Raw genomic sequence first — 27,828 nt, 5'->3', positions numbered from 1 at the left:
ACTTTATTGTATTTAAGATGTATAAAAAACTTTTGGTTTATGCAATAGAAAATAAAATAAGGCAGCATACAAACTGAAAGCCTTTCTTCTACAACACAGAGGAATTCAATGCATGGTAGTATACACTGGCACTCTTGACAGCAGGAGACCCAAGTGTCCCCAGTAAAAAACACACATATATTATTCTTTTTAAGTGATGTAATGCAGAATTTGGTGGCACACATTTTAAGGATATGGAATCCAAATTAAATTTTCAGTAACAAAAGTACACTAGTAATTTTCCATCACTGTGAAAAAAATATCCAGGAATAAAAAGGCAGGAAGGATTTATCTGGTTTCATTCATGGTTTGAGAGATTTCATAACACATCCACTTCCTTTATTACATGTAAACTGGTCTGTGAGGCAGAACATCAATACAGGGATCATGAGCTGGAACAAAGTTTGTCATTTCATGGTCATTAACTGGAGAATGACAGGAAGAGGCCAGGGATAAAACATTCCTTCAAAGCTATGCCCTCAGGGACTTTCTTCTTTAACAATGAAATTCCTTCTGCTATCTCAGTCAATAATAATTCATGACTAGATTAATTCACTGATGTAGTAATCATCCTACATATCTTATTACTTTTTAATGTGTTCATAAGTTTGGGATGAAACTTCTTCTACATATGTATTTTTGGAAGATGCCATATGTTCAAACTGCAACCTTCCTCTTCTGGCCTCAACAGATTTAGCCAGACTTCAAGAGTTTCAAAAGTCTCAGTCATCCTGTGCATCTTAAATTTTAAGTCCTGAATTGCCTTTGAGGACTAAAGAAAGTATCTGATCTGTGATACTCTGTAAAAAAATTTTACTCTATGTGCTTTCAGTGTAAGGTGCCATGGGGTGAGAGATTCATTGTCAAGAGGAGGAATAGAAAATAGTGAAAGTAAAACCAAGAAAAGAACAAAATCCAATAAGTAAACGCTAAATCCTGTGTTTCTACAGCCAGCACTCTGACCACATTGCACTGCGGTGTGAGCTTACAAACCTTAGGATTTCAGATCTCCATCATCTTGCTGGATACAGCAGACATAATTTCTGGTCTTATCCTGGCTCTGTTCCGAGCTGGGATTTTCCTTAACAGAAATTCTATATTCAAAATATATGTAATTGTTATTTAACATCTTAGCTTTGGCTTCATTGAAGCACATGAATTTTGATTCACCTAGCCTCCCACATCTTCCTGTAAAATTATAATCAAACTTGTTTAAAACAGAAACCTGGAGATAAAATTTTTAAAAATCAGTATCTTCCCAATGATTCTACACGTTTTCTTGGTGTCGCTTGTAGTGGATATGGTCTGACCAATTCCTGAGACACCTTCATTGCACTTTTACTATACCTTCAAGTTGGCAGGAAGCTATATTGATCACTGCATATGTCTGGTAATCACGATTTCATTTGGAAAACTCGCAAATAATGTTTTTAACAATTATGAACAAATGATCAGTCTGTCTTTTGATGTGCTCCTAGGCTGATGGTGGCTGTTTAGTGGTCTAAGATGATGTAAATTTGTACTACTTTGATCATTGTTTTCATAATGGAAGAGTTATTGCCTCATGAAGTAGATAAATCATCGTAGTATATAACCCAAAAGCTGCTATTCTATTCGGTATTGAACAGTTCAGGTTATAGCACAGCCTGTTCTCTACAATCTACCCCATTACTCTGACACCAGAAGTGCAATGGTTCTTTGGTCAGAGGAAATACACATTGTTCTTTCTACATGGTGCATTTATGGAGATTACCGGTGAAAGTTTTATGGAAGCAGAATCTAAGAAGAGCAGCCAAAAACAAGAACAATGTTTTTTCTAGCTGATAATAAATTCTACAGGTCAGATTAGGGCAACCATTCCTGACCCAGAGCAGAAGAATCCAACTGCCCTGGAAGGCTGCACATGGTATGTGTTCTTTGAAGGACATACTATTTTGTTTGATTACAAATTTCATGTTAGTGTCTTAATGTTATTTTGTCAGTGCAAATGAGTTTGTATTTTGTGTTATGGCTGCATATTTGTTGAAACCAACTGACTTGTTTGCTTATTGCTAGTGGAAGGCATTGGGTGATATTTGACTGGAATAAATGATATTCCATAACTATTTGACTCTACATGAAAATACCTAAACATGTGCTCGTATCTGGGTATACATACCATTTCACAACATAATTAGTTAAGGATAATTTAACATGAACAGTCACATAAGATATAAAATTAAAATTAAAAATTCTCCCTCAACAATCAACATATATATCATTGTTAAACCAGAAACCTGCAATATGGTTAGAACTATGTCAAAGGAGCTGGAGAGAGGAATCAGGATTTAAGAGCGTGGGTTGCTTATCCCAAAGACCCAGGTCAGTTCAAATCAAGCACGTGGAATTTCACAACTGTCTGAGGTTCCTGTTCCAGTGATCTGATACCCACGCACAGACTTGCATGCAGGCAAATACCAATGTACATCAAATAAAGACATCTTTAAAAAAGACATTGTCATAACTTAAAAAAATAGACACAGGAATTTTCATAAATAATATTGGGTTTACTATCTGATGTTTGCTTCTCTTCTTTATGATGCTTTGTGCATTTACTTTACTAGCCAATTCCTCATCAGAATAAGGCTCTTCTCTTTGTTAGTTTTATGACTTCCAGTCTCATTAAGCATAGAGTTTTCATCTATGTAGACTGGAGTTATAGCTATTTCCAACCCTGTGCTCTAGCATGACAAAGAAGAATGTTATATTATGTTACAGTACAAAACTGGCATTGGCTTACCAGAGTTAATGTTTAGTTTCTGATTAAAAATCTCCATAGGGATTTGTTTATATCACCACATGGTTTAATTTGTTTGAAAAATTATATTATTTCAAACATTTTGCAATAGTGATTTCATTTGTTGAATTTCAGTGGAAGCATGATAACTTCTCCAATTCTTATTAGGAAAATGTGCCAGGAGTGTAATCATACATATATGACCTTCTATCCTTGTCAGAATTTGGAAAATGTATTTCTTTCATCAGCTGTAAGTCACAAAAGGATTTTTGAGTTAACTTTGTGAACGTGACAATGACAATCATAGTTCTATATCCCCCTAAGTTTTGATGGGTAATTTAATAACATGCCATTCATTATACTGCACAAAATGACATATGAAGTACAGAAGAACAAGAAAAATATGCAGAGATCATGGATGTAAAGAGTAAGTATTAAAAGCAAACTCGAGAGCAAATACTGGTGTAGAAGGTTTATACTGCTGGCTGAATAAATGGCCAAGAGATCCATCCCAGTGCTACCAAGACAGAGATATTAAGCATTGGCCTACATGCAGGCAGCTGTGAGTGTCTTTTTGATGGGCCTTCCTGAAGTGGGCCATGTGGAATTGGAAGGAGAAACCATGTTTAAACTGAACTATGAGGACAGCTGGACATTCTCTTGTTGTTCCACCCCAGTAATTCTCTGACAAATGACTCAGTGATCGGTGGGCAGGCATGTCCTTATCTTGGAGTGTCTTTGTTTATAGTCCTTAGTATGGGAGACAGAACTGGAGTCATAGATGGAGTTCATGTGTCTGATAGTTCTCTTATTTTTGCAATATCCATGGAAGGAAATGTTTATTTGCACTAATAAATAATTTACCAGTGTTGGCCTGTGCTGGCTGGCAGGTGGGTGTTTACTTGTATAAACAGGACATTCCACTTTGGCACTTACTCTCAAGATACAGTAACTTGTGGCAAACTTCTCCTTATTAAATCAATTCATGCAGACAAAGCATAGCCTGAACGTTACTATTCTGTCTAACAGATTGGATCCCAGATCACGGCACATTTCTTTCCGATATATATTTAAAGAGATTTTATAAAACCAAAATTTGATAGTAAAAAATTACAAATGGACCATGTGGAAGTAGGATTAATAGAATGTTAGTATCAGTGGTACCATTTATAAACTTTCTTTATTACAAAAAAGTGGGAAGAATCTACCCAAGACAAATCCCTAAGAAGTCAAACATAGTTTAACGTTGCAACTTTTATATATTGCATTTCTGATAAACATAATACACGGTACACCAAAGGAATGAACAAAATTTTAAAATCATGTTTTATATTTTCTATTTATTTAAAACTTTAAAAAATTAAAATGTTACTGTTAGAAGGGAGAATACAGGCACTTTTGCAAATAGGAACAAATACAACAAAACCCAGTGAATATAACTATATGAATTTTACACAAAGTAAATTAGAGCCCAAATTAATGGCCATGTTAAATCTCTTATGTATCAAAATATTTTACTCTGGCTAGCAACCCACCAGTTTCAAAACATTTACACCAATTTTACATTTCAAAAGATCAAGGTCAAGGGGGAGGAGATTAGGAATATTAAAAGATGTACAATCAAATTTGGAGATACATAAAGTACTAGCACAAATAATTATTAAGGACCAAATGAACATGTCAGATAGTGAGTCTTCTAAAGAATTTGAACAGTTCAGTACTATTTGGTCAACAGGACTAAGATCACAAAGGAAACATTTATTCTTGTATTCATCTCATTTCTTATACCATGAACATTTATTACTTGAAACTTTCCTGTTATAAGAAAGGTTCGAATCAGCACGTGTGAATGTTTCTCTGTATCTTTCTGATTGAAAAAAAAAAGTATTTTAAGCTATGTTATGCTGGTTCACCACCTTTTCCTGTAGAAAAGTTCTACCCATTTTATACCAAATTTCTTTCTATTTTCCCTTTTATTTAGTATCTAGAACCCTTATGTTTTCATTATTTTTGTTCTGGTACAAGTTTAGGTAAGTATAAGTAATTAGGGTAGTGCCACAGATATTTTAGAATTATTTTTTCAACCATTTACTTTATACAATGGTTATATTAAAATTTACTAATTAAGCATATGCCACTTGTCTAATTTTACTTCCCATTTTCTGTAGATGTTAAATAAGAATGAATGTATGTGACTTTAAATACCAACAATTAAATAAGACAGAATGGTGTATTCCATTGTGTTCCTGTTACTATGGCTTTGTAATACTATAATATAATTTCAGATACTGTATTGTGATGTTCAAGTGTTGCTCTTTCTGCCTAGGAAGCTTTGTGATCCTCTGAATTTCTATATGAATTCTAGGATTTATTTTCTAGTTGTTGAGCTTGTAATGAGTATTGTATTGATTCTATAGATCACTTTCTATAATGCATTATTTCTACAGTATTATGTCCATTTATGAGTTTCTTAGTTAGGGTTTCTATTAATGTGGTGAAACGCCATTAACAAAACAACTGGGGTGGAAAGGGTTTATTTAGTTTACAATTCTATATGACAGTCTGAGTACCTTATCATATGTACAATTTCTTTAACTCCCTTTTATTTATATATAATAGACTTAACTCTTTGCCAGACTAAGGTTTTAAAGGAGTGTAGAAAATTTGTGTAGGCTGCCATACTACTGGATCAATATATTACATTTAAATATTGTTTATTGGACAAAAATGACATTGTCAGCAAATTTCTTTCAATAGTAATGCATATAATTTATAAACAAATAGGAAAAACCAATTTGAGTATCAATATTGTAAAGAATTTAAAAGATATTATTTTGACATTGAATATTTTAATATTTCTTTATTCAAATGACAGTTTTCCCTATATCTCTACTAGGTAGTTGATCTGGGTGGTGATGTAATTAAAAGTAGTGAGTACTTTGGAACTGGCCGTGTGACAGAATTCAAGTATGGAATATCACTGGGCACAGTTATCCGCAAGTGGGATGGAGAGAAGATGGCCTATTTAAGGTAAACACATCATACTTTGTTATTGTGTCTGTCATATATGTGTTGTCAGCCCAATACATGATCATATTTGAACATTCTAATTTATTAAATATTAAATATTTATCAAGAAGTTAACTATTAAGAAGGTTCATTGCTCTCTAAATCAAAATTATTTTTTGGAATTAATTATTTCATTTTAATTGCCAATAACAAGGAGGCATTCTAGAAAAACAAAACATCACCTAGAGATTATTTTTTCTGTCGGAGATATAAGCCAACTAGAGTTTGGTATTTATAATCTGGTAAAATCAATATATTACTTTAAAAACCATACATAATAAATAAATAAATATTTTTTAAAAAAAGAAAAACCATTTTACTCATAAAGCTATAATGTGGACATACTATTATACTTATATATTGCAGTAAATTAGTCTGAAATGTTAAACTGTTTACAAAACACAGTGTAATCTTCAAATTTAATTTTTTTTCATTTTACATAATGTGATATGGATATTTGATCTTCTTTAGTTTATCTACATTACAGTGTTACAGGAGCAATGTGAATGAAAAGCAAATAATAGCATACATAGTATCATGAAACATGTAAGACAATTACATATGTGTATATGCACATACCTGGAAGAAAGTTTTTCCTGTGGAATAATTTTTTAGTTATAGAGTCAGTGGTTAAAATAAAATAGGTTACAGAAAAAGATATGGACATAGCATAAACTAAAAGAATTGTAAAAGAATAATGTATTAATGTTTTTTAAAAATAGGAACTGGGGTGAAGGTTGGGGCTCATACCTTCTGATAGAGCCCTGGTCTTTGTGGACAACCATGATAATCAGCGAGGTCATGGAGTCGGAGGATCAACCATCCTGACATTCTGGGATGCTAGGTAAATAAAACCATTCTTCGATGATTTGTTACTTGCCCTTTAGTGATTGCACATTTTTTATTCTTCTATCATAATATTATTTTCAAATTTTCAGGCTCTATAAAATGGCGGTTGGATTTATGTTGGCTCATCCTTATGGATTCACACGAGTAATGTCAAGTTATTACTGGCCAAGATATTTTGAGAATGGAAATGTAAGTTTGAATACATTTTTTCCAAGAAAAGGGAAGCACTCCTGTTTTAAAGTTACATAAAAATAGTTACGTAAATACATGCCATCAAATATTTTTTACTGTAATGTTAGCAATGTAAGCATATTACATAATGTGCTTTGTCACTATAAAAATCTTGATAATTGTAGAACAAGGTACACAAAGCAAAACACAGGCATCTAATCATACTTACCTTGTCAATTTGATATGGAGTTCATGCATTTTAAGATCTGTAAAGAAGGGAAACAAGTTTGCTTAATGCTATACTGGAGTCCTGCCTCATCTCGGGCATTGCACCAGCCAGGGCTGAAAGAGGATAGTTGAAGGACAGCTCATTTATTAGGACTAAGTAGCAGATAGTTATAGCCCAGGAAGAAAGGCCAGTTGGATTCACGTGTTGGTATGTCGTTAAGGCCAGGGGAAGGAAGCTCATAAGGTCGTGTAGAAAAGAAAGGATGTTTGAGTGGTCAGATAAATGGCAACCAGTCCTCATGTCCTTGGAGATGCATGCACTTATCAGTTGCTATATGCACCAAGGCACTATACACCCAGGGATGTCTATCTGCTGAGGTCTGTTGGCACCTGAGCAAGGCAGGGAATGGGTATGTGGAGTCAAAGGAAGAAGTAGCCAAATCTTACCTCTCAGATTCAGAATATCTAGGTTTCAGGCATGCTTCAACACCTTCTTAGCTTCATGCCAGCCTTGCAGTTCAAAACTTGACCAAGATAAGTATTTGCTAAGTACTTTTACATTTTTCAATGGAATGTAAAGAAATCATTCAGTTTAAATGAGGTTATGGAAACAATATGTCTAAGAAATTATGTTAAATTAAGATCATAAATTTGAAGTTATTCAAGAATACTAAACATTATAAAATATTACGCAGTACAATAATCTCAACAATTTTCAAAAGCAGTAAGGGTCTGGGGAGATGACTTAGTGGGCAAAACTCTTGCAGGGACAAGTGTTCAGTTCCTTGACATCATGCAATGCTGAGCAGTTTGTCTTTAAACAAATTACCCAATAGGTGGAGATCACAGATTTCTGGACCACCAAACTGGCTAACTCTGGGTTTAGGGGAGAAAAGATTCCTCTATTGACAATGGAGAGAATGCTTGTTCAACTGTTTCAGGAAGATGTGTAAATGTGTTGACAATCATGAAATGTATACTAAAATTTTGGAAAATTTATTACAGAGTATTAGAATATATTTATTAGTACTTTTATTTAAAAGATGGTATGAAAACTAAAGTAATATTAAATTGGAAATTAATTATATTTGTGATAGAATTATATAGATATTGATATTTTTATAGTAAGCAAACAATATTTCTATTTTATAGACTATGAAATTGAGGGATATAAGACTTATGTATCTTGAATGAGCTTTCTAAAGCCATCGGTACTGGATTCTGTCCTTCTTTAATCTTTCTTATACAAATGCTCTTACCACTTTAGTGACTCTAAAGAAGTTAGAGAGATATTAAGAAGTTATTGCTTGAAAAGGTTCTGAGTGAATAAAAGTGTGTATAAATAAAAATGTTGTATTTCTCTGAAATATGACTCTAGAGAAGTAAAAACTCAATAAAGTTCTGTAAAAATACTAAAGTTAGACATTTAGTAGATACCCTAGAGAATTAAGTAGCAGAACTTTTTTAGTTTAGTGCAATGAAAATGGAATATGAATTTTAAAATCCTGCAATTTTTTTTCTGTAATTAAGGATGTCAACAATTGGTTTGGACCACCAAATGACAATGGAGCAACCAAAGAAGTGACGATTAATGCAGACACCACTTGTGGCAATGGCTGGGTCTGTGAACATAGATGGCGCCAGATAAGGTTGGGAGTGTCCCCTACAGATCTTGTCTAATAAGAAAAGTGTTTAACTTTTTGTTTTAAATTGTTCAATATAAAATGTATGAGAATTTTACGTGATATTGTGCTTTTAGTAACATGATTGCCTTCAGAAATGTAGTCAATGGTCAGCCTTTGTCAAACTGGTGGGATAATGGCAGCAACCAAGTTGCCTTTGGCAGAGGAAACAAAGGATTCATTGTCTTTAACAATGATGACTGGTAAGTGGAAATCAATTAAAGTAGGATTGTATACTTTTATATTTTTGCACTTTTACATCCTTCCCTTTGTTTCTTGCTAATTTGTAGCTGAATTAAATTTTTGTTAATGGATTTAAGGAGGCATAGTTACCTGAAAACTATAGAAAAAAAGACACTTGCTTTTAATTTGTTTCTCCATTGTTTTATAGATTTTGTTTCAAATAGAATTTTGTTTTGCTGTTGTTTTTGAAGTACTCTTATACTGTCATATTCATATATTCTGATTCATATACTCATGTGATATCTGTACAAAGCATATAAACATTTAGCATGTCTTAAAATCAGTGAAAGTATGGGCATTATTAGATTCAAAATACATTCCCCAGTCTCCTAGCTGTGTATAACAACTATTTAATTTCTGTTCCCTTGTTATACAATCTTGAATTTTCTGCCTCTGAGTGATTAATAAAGTCAATGCACTTGTATACTTGCTCTGGCTGATAGTTTTTCTCAGGTGGCAATTGAATTTGGTCCTACAGTTCTAGGTTATTGGCTTCTGCTTTTGATTCAAAATACATTCCCCAGTCTCCTAGCTGTGTATAACAACTATTTAATTTCTGTTCCCTTGTTATACAATCTTGAATTTTCTGCCTCTGAGTGATTAATAAAGTCAATGCACTTGTATACTTGCTCTGGCTGATAGTTTTTCTCAGGTGGCAATTGAATTTGGTCCTACAGTTCTAGGTTATTGGCTTCTGCTTTTGATGCATGATATGTTTTCTTCTCCTTGAACATTTTCCTATTTGTGTACAACTATACTTAGAGAATCATTGTGCAAGTAGTTGACAGTATCAGTGGAAAGTTTCATTTTTTGCTCATTTGGATTATTGTATTAGTTTCTTTTCTGATGCTGTGATTAAACATCACGAGCAAGTCAACTTACAGAAGAAAGATTTTATTTGGGTTTGCAAATCCAGGGTGTTAGAAGGGGAAAGCAAGGTATGAGGGCTGGAGCAGGAAGCTGATGACTCACACTTTGAACCACAGTACAATACAGAAAGCGCTAACTAGAGAAGGTCAGAGTCTTTCCCTGTCAAGGCCTGCCTTCAGTGACACAGTTCCTCCACATCCACATAACCTAACCTCCCCAACTATGCCACCACATGGGAACCAAATTTTTAACTTAACAAGTGCTCTTTTAAAATATCTATTTATATGTCATAGTCTATATTTCTGTATCTATCTATCCATCTATATTGATCTATCTACCTTTATGACTAGCAAATTATAACTTACATTTACACACCAGAAAGTTTAGGAAATTACTGAATTTGGAGGTAGTCTGCTTTCTTGAATTTGTCTATTTGAATCTGACATTTTTTTTTCCTTTTCAGGTCACTGTCAACAACTTTACAAACTGGTCTCCCTGAAGGCACATACTGTGATGTCATTTCTGGTGATAAAATTGATGGCAATTGCACCGGGATTAAAGTCTATGTTTCTGGTGATGGCACAGTACAGTTTTCTATTAGTAACACTGCTGGAGACCCATTTATTGCAATCCATGTACAATCAAAACTATAAAATTTAAAATAAATTCATACTGAGAGCATCAATCATTCGTATCTGTTTTCATTTGCATAATTTAATTTTATACTTTATTCACACTTATATACTGTGTTACAGCAATGAACTACAATTGGTTAAAAGTTCTTATTGAAATCAATATAATTTTGTGAATTTTACATGCAGGGATTTTAATATTTTATTTATTTATTTATTTAGTTATTTAGTTATTTAGTTATTTAGTTATTTATTTATTTTTGGATTTTCGAGACAGGGTTTCTCCGTAGCTTTTGGTTAATATTTTTTAGAAGATTCTCTTTAAATTATTTGTCAATGGCATTTCTCTGACCTATGAAGACATTGACAAATATTGTTTTATCTCAAGTACCATTTGTTTCATAGTTCCCTAATTTCACTTCTTTATTAAATATATTTTCTTGATTTTATATACATATATATTCAATTACTTTGATCTTATTCACTTCCTTGTCTTCCATTTTCCCTCCCATTTTTCAACAGATCCGTCCTTCTTCACAACAAACATTCTCTTCCTATTTTTTTTATATCTTTGTTTGACCAACTGTTCTTAGGTAGGGTGCCTGCAAGAGCATGGGTAGAAAGTTATTACTTGAACATTATTACTTGAACCAAAGTAATTGGCCAGTGTACAAAACACTGAGTAATATAATCTACCCCATGTTAGCAACTGTTAATTGCTTATAGCTCCCCAGGAAGGGATGGGGCCAATTCATAGTGGAATCTTTGAGTGCCAAGTATCAAGCAGTACTTGTGTAGTTAGTCAATACTCGCTGAGTTTATGAAAGCAAGAGTCCATTCATGTACCAATGACATCATCTCACATCACACCCTTCAATCCTGTTCTTTTCTTTTCTTTCCACCACCTCTTCTATGATATTCCCTGATCTTTGAATGGGGTTTTCTAGATGTCCCCTTCTAGGATGAGTGCTCATCAGTCTCTTAATGTTATCACTTTGACCAGTATGAGTTTCTGCTTTTCTGTCACTCACAGAAAAGGAAACTTTCTGAGCAAGGGTGAGAACAATACAAATCAATAGGCATGAACATAACCATGTAGAAAATAAATAGACACCATGATATCTGCTTAGCTAAAGAGCCATAGCATTTTTCTCCAAGGTTCATTGACATGCTGAAGTATAAGGTTTTGGTTAGGTTTAGAGTACCGGGTAAGAGTTCCTCTTGTGAAGAGAGTATACAACCCAGTCGATTTGATTATCTCTGTATCATTATACTACCACTATACTAGTGGGTACATCTTTCCTGGCATGTTGGTTTAGTAGCTGGAATAATTCACAACTAGATATGTCCCTTGATGAATTTTCTAAGTCTGCATAGAAACTCCCAACACTAAGAAAACTATCAACCTAGAAGGAAACATCAGGTCAGCTATGTTTTGATTTCTCTATTTATCCTAATCAATAAGGGCTTACTATTTAGTTATAGTGGGAAACCAAAAACAACTCCAATAACCACTGTTTGTCTCTGTTGGCTTTTATGTGGACCCTCTTTTTACTCCATTTATTTATGTGGTTGTTTCTGAGCTTATGCCATGATAGTTTTATCACTATGATTACTCATCACAATTTCAAATCAGTTATGAGATCCTTCTAGCATTATTATTTCTTACTCCTTAGAACTCTTTCAGGTATCTGAGATCTCTTTTGTTTCCATAAGTATTTTAAGATTATGTATTCTATGTCTGTGATAATAGTGATGAAATTTTAATGAGAATTTAATTGAATATGTAGATTTTACACATTCTAACTCTAAACTACTGTCTTAGCACTATTTTATAATTTTAAAAATCCTTAAGTTATCTCACAGTTTATTGTATGACTACATTAGAAATATATAATAATTTTTCCTCCATTTAGGACAATGCAGGGGATGACTGACAACAACAGACCACCTATATTCAAAATTATTACTGCATCTTTATGGAATAATTTTTCAGGAAAGTTATTTTAGAACACAAATGGAAATCTACTGAAATTCCTTTTGCTATTTTTCATCCTGAATATCACATACCTAAATATTTTATTTTCTGATTTTTCTCACAAGAGTAATATGCTTTAGCTCTTTAAAGGGCTAACCTGTAAAGTTTTCAGATCTTCAGACTGGTTATCATGTTGACCTTGAAGAAATCCTGCTTCTGAAAGTTGCTTTCTAAGTCCGGGAAATTACTTAAGTGACTTCGTCTTTTAAATTGAATGTGCATTTCCATAAAATGAAGCCTATGATGTGTGGAACAGTCCCTTTATGACAGCTCTTTATTTGTCTCAGTGATTAGCAATAGTTTTTTTTTCTTTAAGTATTACAATTGCTTTTCAAGAACAAGCTTTTCCTATTGCTTGTGAACCATTTATTTGCCAAAAGTGAACATTTTAATAATATATTCCTACTGTATTTATTGCCATTTACTCTATGGATCTTGATTAGAATTGTGAGCACAATCATTCCACAGTTTAATTGTATTCTCCTTTGAAATTTCTTCTGCCAATCTCATTATTCCACCATGTTAAAATTCAGTCTCAGTCTAGGTGTCAGAAAAATACAGCAGATTCCTTGTCAGACTATCATGTGAAGAACTTCAAAACCAGCAGCTTCCAGAGTCCATGTTGTTCTGTGAAATCTCTTGAACATGACCTCCATTTTTAGTAATTCTCTTTGTTTTCTAGTCTTCCCAATCAAGCCAAAAACAACAACAACAACAACAGAAAACAAAAACAAAAATCCAATACTCTATACTTTCAGCATTTAATGACTTTCTAGTGCCCAATTCCAAACTCTTCTTTATTTGTCCATCAAAGTTGTTTCAAAGCCTACACATTATGTGGACTTTAAGAGTTACTTCTTGGTATTAATTGCTAATAAGAAATGACTTAGAAAGAAACAGCTTAATGTTGGAAGGAATACAAACCAAAAGAGTAGAGATGGCAGCCTCCATGTACTGCCCTGCAAAAACAAGCAGAGAGGACAAAGGAATTGGGGCAATAATATAAAACTTTGAATCTTCTTCCAGTGAGTACCCTCTCCTAGTAAGGCTCCATCTCCTAGAGCTTCATTAGCTTCTCTAAACTTACCACAATTGAAGTACAAAGTTATCAAGTTCATGAGCCCATGAGAGACATTTAATATTTACATTCAAACTATAGAAATGTCCCTCCTATCCTAACCTCTATACTCACTGACCTTACTCTCTTCTGTCACATTAGTTATTTATGCATAATAATCCATGTGTCATAAGACTGTAGGTAGAGTATATTGTTTTTCTCTGGCTAAACTTGGAATGCTACTTGGTAATGGATAACTAGTCAGCCCACAAAAATCTTGGATATGAAGAAGGACATCTAGATCTTTTTGTGTAGACTTTCATCACAATTATGTACAAATTTCAAGTCTTAAAGACTCAAGTGATCAAGCCTCATTTATATTCCTAAGTAATAGAGTCACAGAGTACATGCCACTGCTCTGTGTAGGCCAAGTGAGTGCTGCTTCAGTCTCTATGAGGTTATTGGAGATTTGCTCAATTGATTTAGACGGTTAATGCTGATGTCCTCCATCCATTCTGGCACAATAGTTTTTTTGGTCTTATATTTGGTCTCCAGGCCATCTAGTCTTTGGTTCCTGGTCACCCAAGCAATGCCAAGAATGGATTCTTTGGGAGGTGGCCTTAAGTCAAGTCAGACATTGGTTGGTTACCTACATAAGCCTTGTGCCACCATGCTGTAGCATATTTTGCAGAATATGCTACAAATAAATTGTAGATCACAAAGTTGTGTTTGGGTTTGTGTTTATGGTTCTTTTCTGGAAGGCAACAGAATACCTTCCCATACCTAAGACACAAGTACATGGAGGTGAAGGTCCTATGTAGGTACTAATTAAAGTCTCAATATTCAATGAGTTGTATGAGTGTTTTCTTTATCAATGGGATCTTGCTTCAGTTTTTGGAGTGCTATCTCTTGTCTTGGCAACAGACTGAGTTGTTTGGGATTTTCACTGAACCCTTGTGGCCAACAAATTCATTAGATACCACCAATTCTCAGTACTGGAAGTTTTGCTTGGTAACAAGAGATGGCCTTTTGGGGACCGCTTTTCCTTGTTACTTGGAGACTTTATTAAGATTGCCTTTATATATTTCACTGAACTAATTTTCTATACCACACCTCAATTGCCCCTTAATTCTAGCTGCCTCTCACTGAATTCCCTCCATCATCATTATCTACCCTCTCTCTTCCTACATTATCCTCCTGTTCTAGTTCTCCCTTCCTCCAGCTGCAGTCCACCTATAAAATCTGTTTTATCTCCCGCACCTAAGAAGAGCTACAGATTTCCCCTTAGTTCCTTCCTAGATGTCCAATACCTCTGTGTCTACATATTGTAACTAGGGCAACACTTATTTATAATATACAATATATATGGACTGGAAAGATGTCTCAGACATTAAAGTTTAACCTCACAACCAAAATACAATATATAAATATTTCTTATTTACAAATGTTATATTTATTTAGATATCAAACTAATTACAAAGTATAATAATGAACTTGGTTATATTTCCTGTTTTACATTAAATGAAAATTAAATCAACAAAAAAATCATGAAAAAGAAATCAAAATCAAAGTAAATTATTATACTATATAAACACAAGTTTCATCTTTTTTTATAATTCCTGTTCTTATTTTATTTTTTGTTTGTATTTTTGTTTTTTATTGATATTTATTGAGCTCTAAAAATTCCTCTGTACCCTTCCCTGCTTTTCCCCTCACGTGATCAACCCTCCCCCAAGGTCCCCATGCTCCCAATTTAATCAGGAGATCTTGTTTTTTTCTACTTTCCATGTAGATTAGATCTATGTAAGTCTTGCATAGTGCTTCAAAACTTCTTACATGTCATTATGTTTAGATCTCTAAAGTGTTTGAAGATGACCTGTCTATGTAAAATATTATTTGACCTTGAAAACACACCTAATGTGACCACAAGTTTGACTATTATAGGTAATTAGCTACTAACCTGCATTACCTTATTATCTTAAACAGTTGGTAATAATAATTTTCAAGGACTAGAAATTTACATTACATTGTTAAATGAGTTGTATAGATACAAGACATTGGAAAAGAGTAGAATGGTCTGTATAGTATTTTCAATAAATTTAATCTCAAAATTGTATACAATATGCAAAAGTCCAATCCAATGTAAAACATTTAAAACTAATAGTTGTTTTTAAAAGTCGATCCAATAATCTACCTTTTATGTTATTATATCTATATCTATATATCATCTTTTCAAAACAAGATTCTTAGATCTAATTATCTTTCTTTAGCTTTTTTTCCTGACTAATATCCATTATCAACAACAGGTTATAACCAACCAGCTAAACAGTGACATATGTCCATAACCTATTGGCTAACCAAAAACCACCCACACGACCACTCGTGAATGTGGTTGTCTTCTTCTTATTTTTGATTATTGCTGTCTGGGGGTTACAATATCTTTAAGGGACCCTGAAAAGAAAAGGTTGGGTTAATTGTGAAGTCCTGGAAGAGTTAGCTGTATCATTTGTGGTCTAGTCTTGCCTCAAATCCTGACTAGAGTAGTGTGTTAGCCTGAATCATCTTAAGTAAGCCCTTATTACTTAAGATATTTTGAAGACAGAACATAAAAAAAAATCAAACCATAACTGAGCTAGATGTTTCCTTCTAGGTTGATAGTTTTCTTAGTTTTGAAAGGTTCTATGCAGACTTTGAGGATAGAAAAGTCATCAGAGGACATATCTAACTATAAATTCTGTCAGCTACAAAACCAACATGCCAGGCAAAATGTACCCACTAGTATAGAGATAGCATAATGGCTATGGAGATAATCAAATCTATAATGACTGGATTGCATACTCACTTCACAAGAGGAAATCTTTCTGGTACTCTAAACCAACCCAAAAGCTCATAATTCAGTATGTAAATGAACTTTTGAGAAAAACTACTATGGATCTTTTGCTAAGCAGACATTATTGTGTCTATTTTCTACCCGGTTATGTTCATACCATTGATTTGTACTGTTCTAACCCTTGGTCAGTGAAGTTTCCTTTTCTGTGGGTGACAGTCAAAGCAGAAACTCATACTGGTCAAAGTGATAATATTAAGAGACTGATGAGCACTCATTCTAGAAAGGGACATGTTGGGAGCAGTGAGACCCCAGATCCTGAATTTCTTGTAATCCTCTGATCTGAGTGCCTACAGCTGCTCTGAGCATGAGACCTTCAGGAGTTCCTGATGGCAGGAGAGAGGTTTCTGGTGGGTTTGGCTGGGCCATGGCTATCTCTATATAATCTGCCCCTGAACACAATAAAGGGGGCATTCTTGGGGAATTCAAGGATGACCGGTGTCGCTGTCTCTGTATCTGTGTGTGTCTGTGTGTCTTAACCTCCAGCTCCCCTCCCCGAAGCTCGCGAACTGGGTAATAGTGCACGAAGCGCAGACACGGGGGCGCAGTGCGCGGCAAAGACATCTATAAAACCCCATTCAAAGATTAAGGAATATCATAGAAGAGGTGGTGGAAAGAAAGCAAAAGAACAAAATTGAAGGGAGTGTTGTGAGATGATGTCATTGATACATGAAAGGACTCTTGCTTTCATAAACTCAGCGAGTATTGACTAACTTCACAAGCACTGCTTGATACTTGGCACACAAAGATTCAACTACGGATTGGCCCCATCCCTTCTTGGGAGGCTATAAGCAATTAGCAGTTGCTAACATGGGGTAGATTATATTCCTCAGTGTTTTATACACTGGCCATTTGCTTTTGTTCAAGTAATAACTTTCTATCCATGCTCTTGCAGGCAACCCTACCTAAGAGCAGTTGGTCAAAAAAAGTCATAAAAAAACGGGGAAGGCAATGTTTGTATTGAATAAGAAGAAATCTGGTGAAAAATGGGAGAGAAAATGGAAGAAAAGGAAATGAATAAGATCAAAGTGAGTATATATATACATATATGTGTGTGTGTGTATATATACATACATATATATGAAAGAAGAGAAACTATGGTACTATGAAACAAATGGTACTTGAGATAAAAACAATATATTTCTCAGGATATCTTCATAGATCTGAGAATTATCATTAACAAACAACTTAAAGAGAATCTTCTAAAACATTTTAAAATCCCTGTATATAATTTTCACAAAATTACATTGATTTCAATAGCATTTTTTACCAATTCAAGATCATTACTGTTACAGATTTTATAAGTGTGAATGAAGTATAAAAATTAAATTATGCAAAAGCAATACAAATGATTGATGCTCTCAGTATAAATTTATTTTAAATTTTAGAGTTTTGATTCAACATGGATTGCAATAAATGGGTCTTCAGCAGTATTACTAATAGAAAACTGTGCAGTGCCATCACCAGAAACATAGACTTTAATTCCGGTGCAATAGCCATCAATTTTATCTCCAGAAATGACGTCACAGTACGTGCCTTCAGGGAGACCAGTTTGTAAAGTTGTTGACAATGACCTGAAAAGGAAAAAAGAGTCAAATTCAAACAAATTCAAGAAAGCAGAACATCTCCAAATTAAGTAACTTCCTAAACTGTGTGGTGTGTGATTGTAAGTTATAATTTACTAGCCATAAAGATAGACAGATGGATATAGATAGACGATGATAGATAGATAGATAGATAGATAGATAGATAGATAGATAGATAGATAGATAGATAGATAGATAGATAGATGATAGAAAGAAAGACAGATACATAGATAGATGATAGATGATAGATGATACAGGAATAGATATAGATTATGATACATAGATAAATATGTAAAAAGAGCACTTGTTGAATTAAAAATTTGGTTCCCTGTGGTGGCATAGTTTGGGGAGGCTAGCTAATGTGGATGTGGAGGAACTGTGTCACTGAAAGCAGCCTTTGACAGAGAAAGACTCCTCCCTTCTCCAGTGAGCACTTTCTCTATTGTGCTGCAGTTCAAAGTGTGAGTAATCAACTTCCTATTCCTGCCCTCATACCTTGCTTTTCCATTCTAATGACCTTGAATTGCAAGCCCAAATAAAATCTTTCTTCTGCAAGCTGACATGATCGTGATGTTTGATCACAGCATCAGAAAAGAAACTAACAATAATCCAAAATGAGCAAAAAAAAAAAAAAATGAAACTTGACACTGAGATTGTCAACTACTTGCACAAAGATTCTCTATGTATAGTTGTATATAGGAAAATGTTCAAGAAGAAAACACATACATGCATCAAAATCAGAAGGGCAATAATCTACAACTGTAAAAAAACCTCAATTGCCCTCCTGAGAAAACCAACAGCCAGAGTAAATAGACAAATGCACTGAAACTATTCATCACACAGAGGCAGAAAATTTAAGTTTAGATAACAAGGGACCAGAAAAATAAATAGTTGTGATACGGAGCTAGGAGACGGGGGAAAGTATTTTGAATCTAATAATACCCATATGTTCACTGATTTTAAGACTTGCTGAATGTTTATATGCTTTGTACAGATATCACATGAATATATGAATGAGAATATATGAATATGACAGTGTAAGAATACACCAAAAACAACAGCAAAAAAAAATTCTACTTAAAACAAAATCTATAAAAAAATGGAGAAACAAATTGAGAGAAGCATCTTTTTTTTTCTTGTTTTCAGGTAACTGTACTTTTTTAAATCCATTAACAAAAATATTTTCAGCTACAAATGAGCAGGAAGCAAAAGGAAGGATGTAAAATTATAAAAGTATACAATCCTACTTTAATTGATTTCCACTTACCAGTCATCATTGTTAAAGACAATGAAGCCTTTGTTTCCTCTGCCAAAAGCTACTTGATTGCTGCCATTGTCCCACCAGTTTGAGAAAGGCTGAAAACCAACTACGTTTCTGAAGGCAACCATGTTCCTAGAAGCACAATATCACGTAAAATGCTCGTACCCTTTATATTCAACAATTTAAAACAAAAAGTTAAACAATTAATTCTCTTATTAGACAAGATCTTAGGAAACACTCCCAACCTTATCTGGCGCCATCTATGTTCACAGACCCAGCCATTGCCACAAGTGGTGTCTGCATTAATCGTCACTTCTTTAGTTGCTCCATTGTCATTTGGTGGTCCAACCCAATCGTTGATATCCTTAATTACAAGAAAAAATTGCAGGATTTTAACATTCATGTTCCATTTTTATTGAACTAAAATAAAAAAATTCTGCTACCTGATTCTCTATAGTATATACTTAGTGTCTAACTTTGGAACATTGCTGAGTATTTCTCTAGAGTCATATTTCAGAGAAATATGACATTTTTTATACGCACTTTTATTCGCTCAGTAACTTTCCAAGCAATAACTTATTAATATCTGTCTAATTTCTTTTGTATCACTAAAGTGGTAAGAGCATTTGTATCAGAAAGATTAAAGAAGGACAGAATCCAGTACCAATGTCTTAAAAAAAAAACCTCATTCAAGATACATAAGTCCTCTATCCCTGAATCTCATCATCTATAAAATAGAAATATTGTTTAATTACTATAAAATATCAATATCTGAAGAACTTCCTTATCAAGTATAATTAATTTTCAAATTAATATAAGCTTAGGTTTCATACCATCTCTTAAATAAAAGTACTAATAAATATATTCTAATATTCTGTAATACATTTTCCAAAGTTTTAATATGCATTCATGATTGCCAACATATTTACACATCTTCCTAAAACAATTGAACAGTCTCTCTATTGACAATAGAGGAAAGGTCTCTCTTCTAAACAAAGAACTATCCAATTTGATGACCTACAAATCTGTGGTTCCTATCTGTTGGGTAGTTGTGTTACAGATGAGACACCAAACTGCTCAATATTGCAACATGCCAAGGAGATGAACCCCTGTACTGTCTTCAAGAGCTTTACCCTCTATGTCATCTCCCCAGGCATTTGGTTGCTTTTTGAAATGGTTCAGTTAAAGTTTTGCATGATATTTTTGTAATGCTTAGTATTCTTGAATCAGTCTTCAAATTTACTTGATTCATTTAACATAATTCATATGTATGAATATTATATATATGTATATATATATATTAGTTAATCTCAGTTACACCAAATGATTTCTTTTCTTTCCATCAAAATATTCTAAAAGTATTTGCCAAATATTTATCTTGCTCAAGTTTTAAACGGCAAGTCTGGCCTGAAACTGAGATGGGGTAGAAGCATGCCAAAATCCCCAGATTTTCTCATCCTGAGGGCAGCAGGAGTTTGACTGTTCCCCACTCCATATGCCTCACCCATATCCCACACCCCCTGCCTGCTCTGCACCAACAAACCCCAACAAACAGACACCCCAGAGTGCTATCGTACCCTGGTGGATGTAGCAACTGATAAGCTCATGTTTCTCCAAGGCTATGAGGACTCGTTGCTGTATATCGGAATAGAAAAACATCCCAGGCTGGAATTTCTTTCTTTTCTATATGACCTTATAAGGTTTCTTGCCCTGGCCCTTGCTGTTCCCGTGTATGTACATGAAGCATACTGGTTGTTCCTGCCCCCAACCAGTAACATACCAGCACAGGGGTCCAACCAGCTTTTCTTTCTGGTATATATCTGTTCCCTGCCCTCTCCTAATAAAAGAGCTGTTCTCCAAAAGTCTCTTGCTGTTCTTTCTGGTAGTTCTTTCTGGGACTCCCTCAGCCCTGGCAGGTGCTACCCAGGGATAAGGCAAAACTCTAGTCCAACATCAAATTAACTTGTTTATCATCTTTGCAGGTGTTCCTATGCACAATCTCTATATATCATTGAAGAGGTAAGTACTATTAAACTCCTATGTTTTCCCTTTTGTACCTTGATCTCTACTTTTCAAGATTTTCTCATAATGATAAAGTAGTTGGTACTTTTACAATATACTTACATTACTAAAATTACAGTATATTAAGATTTGGTGGCATGTTTTTTATGCAACAAATTTTGTGTGAAATTATAACCTCTTCCCTTTTATTGAAAAAATATATTTAAACTTACTTTTCCATTCTCAAAATATCTTGGCCAACGGTAACTTGACATTACTCGTGTGAATCCATAAGGATGAGCCAACATAAATCCAACTGCCATTTTATAGAGTCTGAAAATTACAAAATAATATTATAATAGAAGAACAGAAAATTTATCATCAATCAACGACAAGTAACAAAACAGTGAAAAATGGTTTTGCCTACCTAGCATCCCAGAAGGTCAGGATGGATGATCCTCCAGCCCCATGACCTCGCTGATTATCATGGTTGTCCACAAAGACAAGGGCTCTATCAGAAGGCATGAAACCCCAACCTTCGCCCCAGTTCCTATTTTTAAAAAATATGATTATTGTTTGACAATACCTTTAGGTTACCCTAAATCTGTATCTCTTTCTGTAATCTATTTTCATTTAACTACTGATTATATAACTAAAAGATTATTCCACAGGAAAAAATTTCTCCCAGGTATGTGTATATACACATATATAATTGCCTAACATATCCCATGATTCTAGGTATGGTAAGCTTATTTGTATTTCATTCACATTGCTCACGTAAGAGTGTAATGTAATGTAGATAAACTCATGAAGAGTAAATATCTATATCACATTATGAAAAATAAGATACGATTGAATTTTACACTGTGTTTTATAAACAGTTTAACATTTCAAACTAATCTTTGCAGTGCATAAACATAATAGTGTGTCCACATTATAGTTTGATTTATGAGTAGAATGGTTTTTGAAATAATATCTTGACTTTAACAGATTATAATTATCAAACCCTACTTGGCTTATATCTCAGACAAAAAAAATCTGTAGGTGAAGATTGATGTTTCTAAATGCCTCCTTGTTATTGACAATTAAAATGAAAATGATTAATTACAGATGATTAATTGTGATTTCAAGAGCAGTGAACCTTCTTGATAACAAATTTCTTGATAAATAGTTAATAAATTAGAGTGTTCTAAGATGTCCATGTATTTGGTTGACAACACACATGTGACAGACACAATAACAAACATGATGTATTTACTTTAAATAGGCCATCTTCTCTCCACTCCACTTGCGCATAACTGTGCCCAGTTTTGCTCCATACTTGAATTCTGTCACACGGCCATTTCCAAAGTACTCACTACTTGTAATTGCCTCGCCACCCAGATCAATGACCTAGTAAAGATATAGAGGAAACTGTCATAAATTGGATAAAGTAATATTCAAATATTCAATGTCAAAATAATATCTTTTAAATTCTCTATGCTGTTGATGCTCAAATTAGGTTTTCCTATTTCTTTATAATTGAAAGAAATTTGGTGACAATGACATTTTTGTCCAATAAATAAGATTTAAATTTAATATAATTTAAAATTCAGAAATTCAGACCTTCAAAGTACTTACTTACAGATGAGTTCAGCAATTAAAATTCATGTAGTTTTCTAAAGAAATCAATTACAAAATAGTACTAACCTCTTCACATAAAAAATGTGCACAGAAATATCACCAGCTTACTCAAATTTTACACATTGAATAATATTTCAGACAGGAGTCAAATTTAGAAAGACAAGCTGGAGTCAATGACTATAAATTTGCTGCTTGGCATAATCATCCCTGAGTATATACTAATTGAACCAATAGTATCACAGGCTACACAAATTCTCTACACTCCTTTAAACCCTTATTCTGGAAAAGAATTAAGTCTGTTATATCTAAATAAAAGAGAGTTAAAGAAATTTCACATTTAATAAGGCATTCAGACATTTATTTATTGAAATTATGTTTAATAAAATCTTCCATCCATCTTCTGGCTAGAAAAACTGATGTCATTTATGTGTGTGTGTGTGTGTGTGTGTGTGTGTGTGTGTGTGTATTACCTTACCTCTTGAAAAATGAAAGGTCTGCTTCCTTGAGAGAACCATTTTGTATTTAGGTTATGCAGTTTATCCAAAACTGCCTTTATGTCTCCAGGCCACATGTGCTTAGAAGCATCAAGTCTGAATCCTGCTACACCAATGTCAATGAGATGGTTCATATAGTCAGCCACTTTGCCACGAACATAATCTTTCCCAAGTGCAAGATCCAAAAGACCGGTAAGACGACAGTCTCTGACCTATTGAAACAAACAAGCAAAAAAACAAACAAAAAAAAAACAAAAAAAAAAAAACAAACAAAACAAAATGATGATAAATTTGATTTAAATGTCACCTGTCACCTCACACACCATTTGACTAGTCACATATTTACCAATTGGTCTATTAGGAAGCTTCATAAAGCCTATTCATGGGGCAGTGGGAACATTCACGTTCTATTGTGAATACACCCTAAAAATATTTTCCAGCATGAAGGTGGAACAATGAGGAAATGACATAGGTAATATTAGAGTTGTTTGAGAAAACCCTTTGTCTTCCTCTCTCTTTTCCATTCCTTTTATTTCTTTCTTTTATACTGGTACACAAATCAAACTTTAAAACATCAAATAAATAGAAATGTTTTTGAAGATTTATTTGCATTTCTAACACCTAGTAATACATTGCTTAAGGAATCTAAACCACATTTCAAAAAAGTTCTATGTGCATACTGAGGAGAGAAATTTTTATGCTGATCATTTTCCTCACCTGGGCAGCATCATTGTAGTTTTCAATGCCTCCACTTCCAGTTCTGCATTTGCCATCGTTAAAATCCCAACCTGAGTATGGAACTCCAGAGAACTCCCTGTTTTGTGGGTTGAAATAACTTCCACATGTACTGCTGGTTCCTGCTTGAGCTCCTTCTCCACACATGTGGTTAATGACAGCATCCACATAAATACGGACCTGAACAAAAAAGTGTGTTATTCAAATTAAAATAGAAAGATAAAATGTATATAATTAGACTGCACAGAACACTCAAATATATAGGTAAATGGATAGATAGGTTAGATAGAAGATAGATAGATAGATAGATAGATAGATAGATAGATAGATAGATAGATAGATAGATATGCTGTTTTATAGTTTAATTTTAGACAAGACAAAAAGTCAAGTGTGAAAAAAAACCAATGTGAAATGACAATCATGAACAGCCCTAATATCAGCTTGAGGATGTATAAAGCTCATAAATGAAATCCCAGAAACTGTTATCACTAAAATCAAATGAAATGTGTTATTTTAATATATATATATATAATTAGGTTAAGAAAAATAGAAATTATTGTTCTTAAAAGGAGTCAATGTGAGTCATTTTTAGTCTCTGAAGGAAAAAAATGGTAGATGCTGGTCATTATTAGAAGGAGAAATAGCTATTTACTATAAAAGCGAAAGTAAGTATTGCACTTAAAATTTCTATTACCTGCTGGGCAGTGGTGGCGCATGCCTTTAATCCCAGCACTTGGGAGGCAGAGGCAGGTGGATCTCTGTGAGTTCGAGACCAGCCTGGTCTACAAGAGCTAGTTCCAGGACAGGCTCCAAAACCACAGAGAAACCCTGTCTCGAAAAACCAAAAAAAAAAAAATAATAATAATAATAATTTCTATTACCTGTATAGAAAATGGTTGGAAGAAAATGAGTGTGGTTAGAAGGATAAATAGTCCAAGTTTTCCGTTATGGTCTGTTAGAACCACTAAAAATGTTGACAGGAAAATGGAGAGGGCTTCCTTGTGTTATAAAAGAAGATACAAAGTTCCCATCCCCCTAAACTTTTCTTTAAATGGTTCATATTAAAGAATTTTTAAAAAAAAAAAAATTGACCATAGAAGAGGAAGTTAATTTTGAGTTATAGCTAAAATGTAAAGAAAAAATTAAAGTCTGAATGTTTCTTTTCAAGAAGAATAGAAAACATAAGACAGAAAGTGGTTTTTCAGATAATAACTTCAAAGGAAATATGACTTCACTTACCCCAACATTGTTACACCTAGTCACCATGTCTCTGAATTCATCTTCATTTCCAGACCTTGAACATATTTTGTAGCTAATTGGTTGGTATCTTTCCCACCAAGGTCTTGAAGGATTGTTAACTACAAGATTTTCATTGGGTGGAGAGACCTACAAATAAAATAATTAAGATTATCAGATTAGTTATGGTTTACTTTACATAAGCAAATCCTGTAGAAAACTATGAATGAGGGCTGGAGAAATGGCTCAGAGGTTAAGAGCATTGCCTGCTCTTCCAAAGGTCCTGCGTTCAATTCCCAGCAACCATATAGTGGCTCACAACCATCTGTAATGGGGTCTGGTGCCCTCTTCTGGCCTTGTATGTATTACACACAGATGGAATATTGTATACATAATAAATAAATATTTTAATAAAAACTATGAATGATCCTGCAATTCTTAGGTTGTGTACTTGTAGATCTATATTATAGAACAACTAAAAACATTAACAGCACAATGGAGAAAGCCTCCTGGTGTCCTAAAACAAGATACAAACTTACCATCCCCTATACTTTTTTCTTCCTCAAAAAAGTATGTGTGAAGTAAAACATTGCTTAAAAATAATCAAAAATGTAACAGAAAACATTTTTGTATAACCACAGTGCACTCTGCATTTAAATTGTGAACAAATATTACCTGCACCCCTGCAAATCCATTAGGAGCTAAGTATCTCTCACATTCCTTGGCAATATCAGCCCAGCGCCACTCAAACAGGTGGACAATAGAGCTTCGTCCATATAGAGTATGTGGGTCATACTGAGCCCAGCAGAACCCAATGAAGGAAAGCAGAAGGAAGAACTTCATTTTGCTATGATGTTTTTAGTGTTTTTTTTCTAACAAACACTTTATTCCTGAAAAATAAAAATGAGGGAAAAAAAGGGGGAAAGAATACAATGAAATAAAAGCTAACGTGAATCAATATTTGAGTACTAGTTATTTATAAACTTTAAAGGATTGCAAACAATATGGTCCACAGTTGCCTAATAACAAGAAAAAGAGAAATGCTAAACATCTAGGTTTTTGAAGGTACTATCACTCATTAAGGAGAATAAAAGAGAACGGATCAGACCTGAGAAGAATAACAAGGCTGATACAGGTTTAATTATTCCTCTCTCAATACTGATGCTCCTCTTTGCTCCTTCCCACGACAAACTGCGTGAACACTCTCCTAAAGAAAACTAGACTTTTTCATATTTCACAGGCAGTTCCACACTTCCATGATAATCCGTGCTCTTCCTATGACCCACTATCCTTAGGAAAATGGTGCATATGCAACTGAAAAATGTTTTTGTTTTAGTCTATATTTATATTCTCAGGTAAAATTAGTAAATGTTTTATCTGTGACAAGTTTGGGGATTATACCCTTGAATTGTTTGATTTTTATTATAAATATATTAATATTTACACATTCCCCTTTCTGAACCAAAGTGTATTAAAGGTTTTCTTTGGACATAATATTCCTAGTCCTAGCCGGGCGGTGGTGGCGCACGCCTTTAATCCCAGCACTCGGGAGGCAGAGACAAGCGGATCTCTGTGAGTTCGAGACCAGCCTGGTCTACAAGAGCTAGTTCCAGGACAGGCTCCAAAACCACAGAGAAACCCTGTCTCGGAAAAAAAAAAAAATATTCCTAGTCCTAGTAAATCATCAGTAAATTCTCTTATGTTCCCACTAAATGGCTGTAATTGACATACACTAAGTTCCTCATTTTTAGTAAGTGAACACTATACCAGAAAATATATATTACAGTCAATTCTAAGGCTTGCGATATACACAAAAACATACACACAGAACCAGAGTAACTAAGTCAATTTGTCTTATTTAATAATTGACAATGGCAGAATTTGATAATATGTCTAACTGAAAGTCAGTGCATTTTTTATTTTAGCAATATTTCTGAAGCTCTACTTTACAATATAATACCCATTCATAGTAATTACTTGTTTAACCAAATTAAATGGAGAGAAATTCACAACAACTCCACGAAAATCAAGAACATGAAAGGTTGTACACTCTCTCCATATCTATTCAATATAGTATTTGAAGTTCTAGCTAGAGCAGTAAGAAAACTGGTGGAGATTTGCAGATTATACCAGAGTATATAAAAGTGACCCCAAAAATTCCAGCAAGGAACTCCTAAATCTGATAAACATAATCAGTGAAGTGACTGGAAACAAGATTTAATAATGACTAGCCCTCGACACACAAATGGCAAACAGACTGAGAAAAAAATCAGAGAAAGAACTTTCACAACAGCCTCCAACAATACAAAATACCTTAGGGGTAACTCTAGCCAAGCAAGTGAAAGACTTGT

At 33.9% G+C, this 27,828-nt stretch overlaps 1 protein-coding gene and 1 pseudogene across 3 annotated transcripts; one reads left to right on the top strand and one right to left on the bottom strand.

Annotated features, from left to right (window-relative positions):
* Nucleotides 1-5,679: 5,679 nt before the first annotated feature.
* LOC101986355 lies at nucleotides 5,680-10,580 on the top strand (annotated as a pseudogene).
* A 7,345-nt stretch (nucleotides 10,581-17,925) lies between these two features.
* LOC101985702 (alpha-amylase 1) lies at nucleotides 17,926-26,341 on the bottom strand. 3 transcript variants are annotated; one of them, XM_005371671.1, is made up of 10 exons: nucleotides 26,153-26,341; nucleotides 25,481-25,627; nucleotides 24,224-24,421; nucleotides 23,488-23,718; nucleotides 22,648-22,781; nucleotides 21,817-21,939; nucleotides 21,623-21,722; nucleotides 19,634-19,752; nucleotides 19,395-19,520; nucleotides 17,926-18,115 (listed from the first exon to the last, which is right to left on the bottom strand). In XM_005371671.1, exons 1-10 carry the CDS (start codon nucleotides 26,318-26,320, stop codon nucleotides 17,926-17,928), a joined length of 1,536 nt encoding a protein of 511 aa, XP_005371728.1. In that variant the 5' UTR covers nucleotides 26,321-26,341. The 3 variants fall into 3 exon arrangements, with proteins under 3 accessions (XP_005371728.1, XP_005371726.1, XP_005371727.1); XM_005371669.2 differs by having other exon boundaries at nucleotides 23,653-23,718; nucleotides 26,153-26,331; XM_005371670.2 differs by lacking the exon at nucleotides 23,488-23,718 and having other exon boundaries at nucleotides 26,153-26,331.
* Nucleotides 26,342-27,828: the final 1,487 nt, after the last annotated feature.

This window comes from Microtus ochrogaster, unplaced genomic scaffold (assembly GCF_000317375.1).
Source record: "Microtus ochrogaster isolate Prairie Vole_2 unplaced genomic scaffold, MicOch1.0 UNK119, whole genome shotgun sequence".
Classification (NCBI taxonomy): Eukaryota; Metazoa; Chordata; class Mammalia; order Rodentia; family Cricetidae; genus Microtus; species Microtus ochrogaster.
This window is presented reverse-complemented; position numbering and strand designations above follow the sequence as displayed.